The 7,863-nt window shown below is 49.1% G+C and overlaps 1 protein-coding gene across 1 annotated transcript; it reads left to right on the top strand.

The window, feature by feature from the left end:
- Positions 1 to 3,993: 3,993 nt before the first annotated feature.
- FIBRA_04431 (uncharacterized protein) lies at positions 3,994 to 4,636 on the top strand (the record flags this gene model as incomplete). Its single annotated transcript, XM_012326231.1, has 2 exons — positions 3,994 to 4,036; positions 4,095 to 4,636. 2 exons carry the CDS (start codon positions 3,994 to 3,996, stop codon positions 4,634 to 4,636), a joined length of 585 nt encoding a protein of 194 aa, XP_012181621.1.
- Between the last annotated feature and the right edge of the window lie 3,227 nt (positions 4,637 to 7,863).

Below are 7,863 nucleotides of genomic sequence, written 5' to 3'. Positions count from 1 at the left end.
AAGGACGTTATAGCAAAACCCGAATCTGCGGAAACACTTATGGAGGTGATCGAGCGGCAGTGGTGACGATGTAGGTCTCCGATCGAATACCGAGTCAAACCAAGCCACTGAGCTGCGTGGTAAGTTTTCGACAAAGGTCCACTAACTCCATCGTCCCTTACGTAGGCGAGTGCGACGTTGAGACCGAGTCGAAGGCAATCATTGTATGTACACTCCTTGGCCTCCCGCTTGGCGTATGATTACATATGGCTCCTTTGTAATTGCAGACATGAGGACGATCAACCACTTAAGACTTGTGAGCACTCGGAGTATGTTTTCTGCTGCTTTGTAATCAGAGCATACTACCATTAAGAGCTAAGCACATCACACATCATACACCATGCCATTGAAGCGGCACTCTATTACCGAGGTGCTACTTATTTCAATGGAAGGAATAAAATTTTGATGTGTACTAGTCGCTCTACACCCGGCGCTGATGCATCAAGAACGGCCTAGTTCGACTACATATTGTTGGTGGGCGGCCCCCTCCGCGATCAAGAAAATGGTTCCACCGTGCGGTACATTCTTCTCGCACCCAATCTCCTCCGCGCAGGTCCCGCGGTTCCGGATCCTGGTAAGTGGTCCCCCCCCCACGTCACATGTCATGCTTATTTATATCTTCGTCGACTTGTCGGAGACCGGCATTGTTCAACTTGAGACTCAGAGACTAAAGTTACTACTTCTCGATCATTTTCACGCGACATCTGCTACGGATATCTGTATTCCGCACTATCCAGGGGGTGGCAATGATTTCATGCCCGTGCACACTGTCTTCAAAGCAGCTGGAATCGCATGGGGTCAGCGCTCTTATTCCCAGCCATCAGCCTTATGTACCTGTCGTTTGGTCCTGTCGTTCGGTCATCAAACTATGCCTCAGGCTGGCGATAGGCGTACATGTGTGACTATGTTCTGGTAAGTGTGTGGTGTGAGTATGTATACCCTTCGCCCTAGGATTTTTTTTCCTAATCACGTAAATCAAAAAATTGTAATCGCAGAGCTCACATTCCTGCAATAACAGATCTAATGATCACAGTGCGAGTGTGAATTCAAACTTCGTATTTTAAAAAAAACGGAAATTAGGTATCGTGCGGTTTGTTATGTTAATCTAATTGTCTAGCTACTGTGCCCCGCGGCCACGGCGTTACCTGAGCGCATGACTTCGTACCACCTCGATGCGCTCCCGAGCTTTGATGCGCGCGTTCCGCCCTGCGGATGCTGTGCAACAGCTGCTTGCGCTCCTCACCGCCCTTAACGCAACGGGCACAGGCACAGGAGTCCGCTCGTCTACCGAGGTCCGCATTGTGCCGGCGTAGTGGTGCGGAGACTCAGCAGCGCGAGGGGGTTGTCTGGAGTGATGTAACGGAAGCAGTAGAGGTGCGGCAACGCGCGACGCGAACACGTAACGGATACGCTGCATGCACGATATTTGAGTTAGTGAGCAGCGTCCAGCGCACAGAGTTGTCTGTACAGGCGGCGCGTTGCGCACGAAATAATGTCTTCATATTGTACCCCCAACCATTCACAATTACTGACTCTCTGGCTTCAATCTGTATAGGGTGTAAATATAAAACTCATCTGAGTGTTTTACAGTCCTAGTTCCAGACACCTTACTGCTTAGAATAATACTGAGATTCTTGGAAAATAGCTGACTTTTGTTGCATTTCTTCTTGGACAAGCAATACAATTTTTGATTGCTAGACAACAGTGAAAACACAAGCATTCACTGTGCAGATATATCATTGTTCATGTGTGGTCACTTCTACATCTACAGCCTAGTTAATGTCTCTTAGCAATATTTTGGGCTGCAAAATAATTGGCCTTACAATAGCATGACTGGGCTTGTGAAAATGATGTCTTGCATTGAGCCTGCCAATGTTGAGATTAGTGTCATGAATATAGTTATACATACATACATACATTGCAATCAATGAGTTTACATATGCTAATTCAATCATCAATAGTCAATTTATTGCAAGTAAGCTCAATGAACATACCTCGGGTTCCAACACAATGAAAGGGCATCCAGGAGCCATCATGCAAGCTTAGAGCTGCAAACTATAGCAGACAAGTAAATACAGCAAGGTCATGTTTCATAAATATAAGTCCTTGCCAAAATTGCCTGTGTGAGCTGTAGAGTACTACATATGTATAATGGTTGAGATTAAATGATACTTAGCGTTCAATGTGGTGAAAATACATACACTGTTAAAACTGCACGATTAATGGCAAATGAGATAAGCTTGTTGATAAGACTTCTTGTGCTAATCAACAATAGTCAAATAATACCAAGTAGTATTTATGGAAAACTTGCTCTCGTAACACTGAATATTCTTGTTTCAATGTCCAGATAAGTGCCACCATAATATATACATCTATAAGTGTGGCTGTAACTGGTTGAACAATGCCTGAATTCTATGAATTTCCGTGAATACAGGAAAGATAGCACTGAATCCAAACCAGTACCTTTGCTTTAAGAAACACCTCTGGAATGGCAGGAAATTCCAGTCTTGGAGTGCTTATAATCTCAATGATGCAGCTGCATTCAAATAGGACTTACCCATAATATCCATTGGCTATAACAACAACAAAGTAGTGTTAGTTTATTTTATGAGCACAAAATAGGGTACAAACCACAGCCTGAGGCTGAATATTTTATATCATCAATACATTAATACAGGAAAAAACATCAAAAGTATGTCATACCACATGATACTAATGTTAATATGACCTATAAGCAATCATATAAGCAAAGCATAACTATCTTGATCATAAGGATGTACCATTATACTTGAGATAAGAGCATTGATTCTTGTATTTGCATGTACTATGGAGGATAGATTATCCTGGTACTCATAACAATCAAAATGGTCACTCACATTGCTCAATCATATATATATAATATCTAATATCACAAAATTAGCCAAAACCATGCATTTCTTAAGAGTCAGTGGCAGAACTTACATTTGAACAATCAAGATCATAATTGCCTGTGTATGGTTAATAGCTATTGGCTCATAATATCAATTTCTTACTCCAATAACAAATTCAAACTGTAGTCAAGCAAGTTTGAGAGATCAGTGAAATCAAGCTATATAGGGACTAACACCAATTGAACTGATCAAGAGTTTTCATATGAGCATCATTAATGAAGAATAAGTGTGATATCCACTGACCGAGGTAGTATAAATTTAATCACAGCAGAGGCTTGTAGTCTAACACCTGTTTGGTACAAGCACTGGCAAGTAATGAGCATCTCATTGTACCCACAAACTCAAGACCTACATCAATAGTCAAGGCCATGGAAATAGTATCAAGTATGCTGCTCATCACTTAGTTCCAGGATGTCTTACCCTGCTAGCATACCACGCACAATAGACACCAGACCTTTGGGGCACGAATGACGACATAGAAAGCAGCAGACAAATATGAGACCTACCATTCCTTTGAGTCGGAGTGAGTCCTTAGGGTAGTGCCATGTGTAATACAGGACCTGCGCACACAATACGCCGTAGAACCTGCATAACAGGATTGATCAGTCAACCACGCCATCTAGATTGAGATGGTGTGCAGTACGCGAGCGAAAAGGCTACCCCAACAAAGAGTGGCCCTACGGTGTTCGTAGCATTCCAGGACATTGCTAGGCGATCTAATGACGGACAAAAGTGAAGGAGAGACTGTCACACTGGAAAGTAGTGCTGAATATATGGCAGTAAGGCACTGGTATTTCAACTGTATCTGGCAGATCGGATCACTGCTCAAACGCCAAGCCCCGCACCGAGCCCCAGATCATCAAATCCTACACGGGCACTGTAGAGGTATCTCAGGAACGATTCAGTCCGAAATGGGCATGGGGCATATGGAATAGCACAGATAGGGGCTGTGAGAGTCGTCGTGTCACAGAAGTCAAAGCTAACCTGAGTATTCAGTCAAGATTGAGTGGTTACGCAATGCGCCATGCATGTCGCAGAGCCTGTGATATGGGGAGGGAGACATGAAGGTAGGCAGATGCGATTCTTAGGCAACGCCCCCGCCTTCCCCTCCTATTATGCAGACAGCTCTGGAAGCACAATACTGGCGCATCAAGTTAGGCACATCGCTCCACATGTACAAGACGTCGTGCATAACGATGGATCAGAAGCAGACAACTGTCGATGAGATTCCCATCGGGCTCCCACCCACCGATGCTGCGCACATCACATCCACTATGCGGTGCCGCGCTATGGCTACACCCCAAAAGGCACAGAGTGAAGCAAGTCAGCGTACGGGTGCGGCGACAGAGCACTCACGCATATCCATCGCCGTCGCAGACGCGTCCACTTGCCCTGGCGCCACCGCGATCACCGTGAACGGCAACCTCACACGGGCCCGCTCGCTTTCGAGCTGTGCGGCGAACTTCGTCATTCCCATGTCCGCCGCAGCCTTGGTTGTCCCGTACACCGCCATTTTGGTGAGGGCCGTGCGTTGCACAAGGGCGCGGTCGCCTCTACTGAGGAGCGCAAACTTACCCATGGACCCCGCGCAGAGGAGCGAGCGGAGCGCATTGGTTGCATGCACGTATCCGAGCACGTCCATCCTGCACTGTGTAGGGATCGCGTGAGTGTCAGAGCAGAGACAACGGAAGTCTCGCAACCGCAAGAAATTCTTTATCCCGCGTCGCGTGCCGCGGCGGCCTTGGTTACACCAATTCCGGCGAGAGGTGCGCACCGTCAGGGCGAGGGGGAATCCTCACGTGAATCGCACGACATGTGGTTGAACGACAGCACAGATGGGTGCCTCATCAAAGTTTTCCGAGCAGCTGCCTAGTCCCCCGGTGACAGATCACGACTTCGTCAGGATGGGAAATAGTCAACGTTCCGCTCTGCAGATGCAGCCGCACGCTGTAAACGTGTTGTTGAAAGGATTAGGTAGTCGTTCGTACTGAAAACGCACATTATTCCCATTGCGAAGGATGGAATAAGGATGAACTAAGGAAAATGAGGTCGTTCCTCATTCACAAGTGTGAAAGTATGATTCAACGTGCAGAGCGGAGCACACAGCATGGAATATCACGGCGTTGTGCGATGATTGATCACCGCGCGGGGGAGCTGATAAAATTACGAGAAAATTTGGGTATGCAAACACTCACTTCGTGCTCTTAAGGCGCGGTCAGCTTCACCGTAAGCAAGATATCACATGGTTTATCGAGAAAGAGGCTTGGAAATGCGAGGTTGCCCCCCAGGGTGTTGCGACAGGGAGACTGCAGTTATTCCTAAGGCAATAAAAGTGAGCATCATCGCGATGAGATTAGAGTATCTGTCCGAGCTTTCTCGTGAAAGAGCGAGTTGCTCCTACCTGCCAATTTTCTGGTTCCAAGATACAGCCTATCCGCCGCTATATCAGTCTTGAAGCCGGAAAGCAAGCGGTCAGCGGCACGAGTGGTGGCCGACGGGTATCGTAATTACAGCATGACGGATTCTATGGCGGATAACGAAACAGATTGAGCTCTTCCCTGCACAAGGACGATAAGCGTGAGGATGTCACATATAGAGCTATTCTATATGGCCCGGTTCGAGTATCTCCACGTCACGTCCGTCAACTATTCTCCATTGGCCAAACCACCATTATTACTCCCTATCAGGCGTCGATGAGGTATCAGTACACTTTCCTGAGTTTCACGACATAACTCTTAGTTGGGACCTGTGACTCCGCTCGTACAATTCGGACGTCCGGCCTGGTTTCCTGATCAGCACCGTCCGACAGAAAAGATGCTATCCACTTACGAGCCCGAACCATCCACGTACTGTATACCGACTGCTGCGCAGTATGTACATGCCATGAGCGAAAATGCGTCCTCAAATTCAAAACTGGGAAATGATCGGAGAAAGTATAGCAGTCAAATCAACCTCCTTCCGCGCGATCGCGATCGTACCGGCAAGTCAGGTACAGCAGCATCCAGATTACCTTCCGGGGTCGTACAGGTCGCGATAGCAGATATTAAATTACGTTCTGGGAGCACTTTGCTGCACGATCGTTCGAGTTTGTGCCTGACGACACTAACTTGATTTCGATACCGATTACCATACCAAGGCACGCGCCCATTCTCGACGTCATCGGTATTTTCTATGTATCTTGCAAAATATTTGGCACGAATGGTGTAAAGTGTGCATGATTGCTTGCCCACGCAGCACGACTGTCATCCAACTTGATCTCTTATAGGGGCCTTTATCCATCCGTTGGACGCATTCAGAGCCTAGGGTGTGTTTCGACTGAGTGTGGAGGCACTTTATGGTGATGCAAAATCGGATTAAAACTCGCGCGAGACAACTTTGAATGCCCCTGGGCCTGTTCTGTCATGAAGTACCTGAGGGGCTCCCTAACTTAGAATAAATTGAACGCCGCGGCTCAAGCTTGCTGCGACCGCATCAGTGCATGTCGGCGTCGGACGTTCCTGGGGAGGCGTGTTTCGGGCCGGGATGTTTGCAAGCCGGGCGGGGCGCGCACCCGAGTGAAAATTGAAGGAACAAACGCCACATGGGCGCCGAGTGTGGACGCGCTCCATGCGTGCACCAAGATGCGATGCCTCCCGCCATATGATATAAATATGAAGAGGAAGCTCGCAAGGAGCCATTTGAATGGAATGGCATACTCGGTCATGTGGCGCTGCGAGACGGCGATGCGGTGAAGGGATATTTCAAGTGATTGGCGGACGCAGAGAGTGACGCGTACGAATCATTCGGGTTGAGGTCCTCCCATGTGGGTGCCGTCGTCTGAGAGGATGTTGTGTTCTTTGCAGAATCCTGAAGCTAATTTTATGAACCTGCCGGTATGGGGTGCCGCGGCGCGAGTACGGATGCGGTGCGGCCAAAATGTCGCAGTCCAAAGGACCCTGGGTGATTGCCATCGATCGAGAGAGGACTCCGTGTTCTATCAAGGTATATTGGCAGGACCTGCAGCCCTAAGGTCTCGATGGCAAATGGTGAGGCGTCACAGCGGGATCGACCAGTCGGATCACAACGGTTCACAGCAGCAGATTGACGCGCGGGTTGCAAGTAAAGCGACTCTCCCGAGACCACACTCGGCCTGTCGGCGCAGACAACTTACAGTCAAGGATTTTTACAGCAACGACCGGCAGAAGACCCAGCAAGGCCGGGGACATTCGGGACGTCCGACGAAGCACAGCTCGTCTGGCCAAGCCGAGCAAGTCGGTCTTCGGGTCATCCGAGTTTCAATTCCCGACTTCGGGGGCGCTCAACGTTGCGGGCGACGGAGGACAGTGCTGCGCCATGATTGCAATGCCAACGCTGGCAGTGGCAGGTCGAGAGTGCGTGGTGACCAGACCAGGCACGGAGCCTCGTGGAGCGTCGGGTGGCGCAAACGCAAGCGATGGCCGATCCGAGTTGCAGTCATTGCATTGCAGTCCTACACGTCTCCTCAGCTCTCTCAAACTTCGTCGCGATTGTGCTCGTGTCGTGTGCGCACCTGGGCTGATGGCGGGCGAGCGGGAGCCAAGGCGTGCCTGGGAGGAGATGCGGCGATGGTGGGATAATTATTTTACGATCGAAATCGGCCATGCGATACTCAGGCCAGCAAGCGGCAGCGCGCGGCTCTATGACAGGCAGAAAAGATGGCTCGCGACTAGCTCCGCATAGATCTATGCAAATTTGGAGAACAACCACATGGTCTCCCCGACGTAGGCTCTTGATAAGACCTCTCATGCGCTCACCGCTCCCCCGGCCCACCCCTTCTCACCTTCCCACCCTCCTCCTCCTACCTCGTCCCGCCCGTCATGTACAACGGTGCTAACCTCGAGGGCGATCCCCGCATGGAGAAAGAGCTGGACGGCAG

The sequence above is a fragment of the Fibroporia radiculosa genome (genome assembly GCF_000313525.1).
Source record: "Fibroporia radiculosa TFFH 294 genomic supercontigs, scaffold3050, whole genome shotgun sequence".
Taxonomy (NCBI): domain Eukaryota; kingdom Fungi; phylum Basidiomycota; class Agaricomycetes; order Polyporales; family Fibroporiaceae; genus Fibroporia; species Fibroporia radiculosa.
The sequence above is the reverse complement of the archived record's forward strand: the minus strand, read 5'-3'. Positions and strand labels throughout refer to the sequence as shown.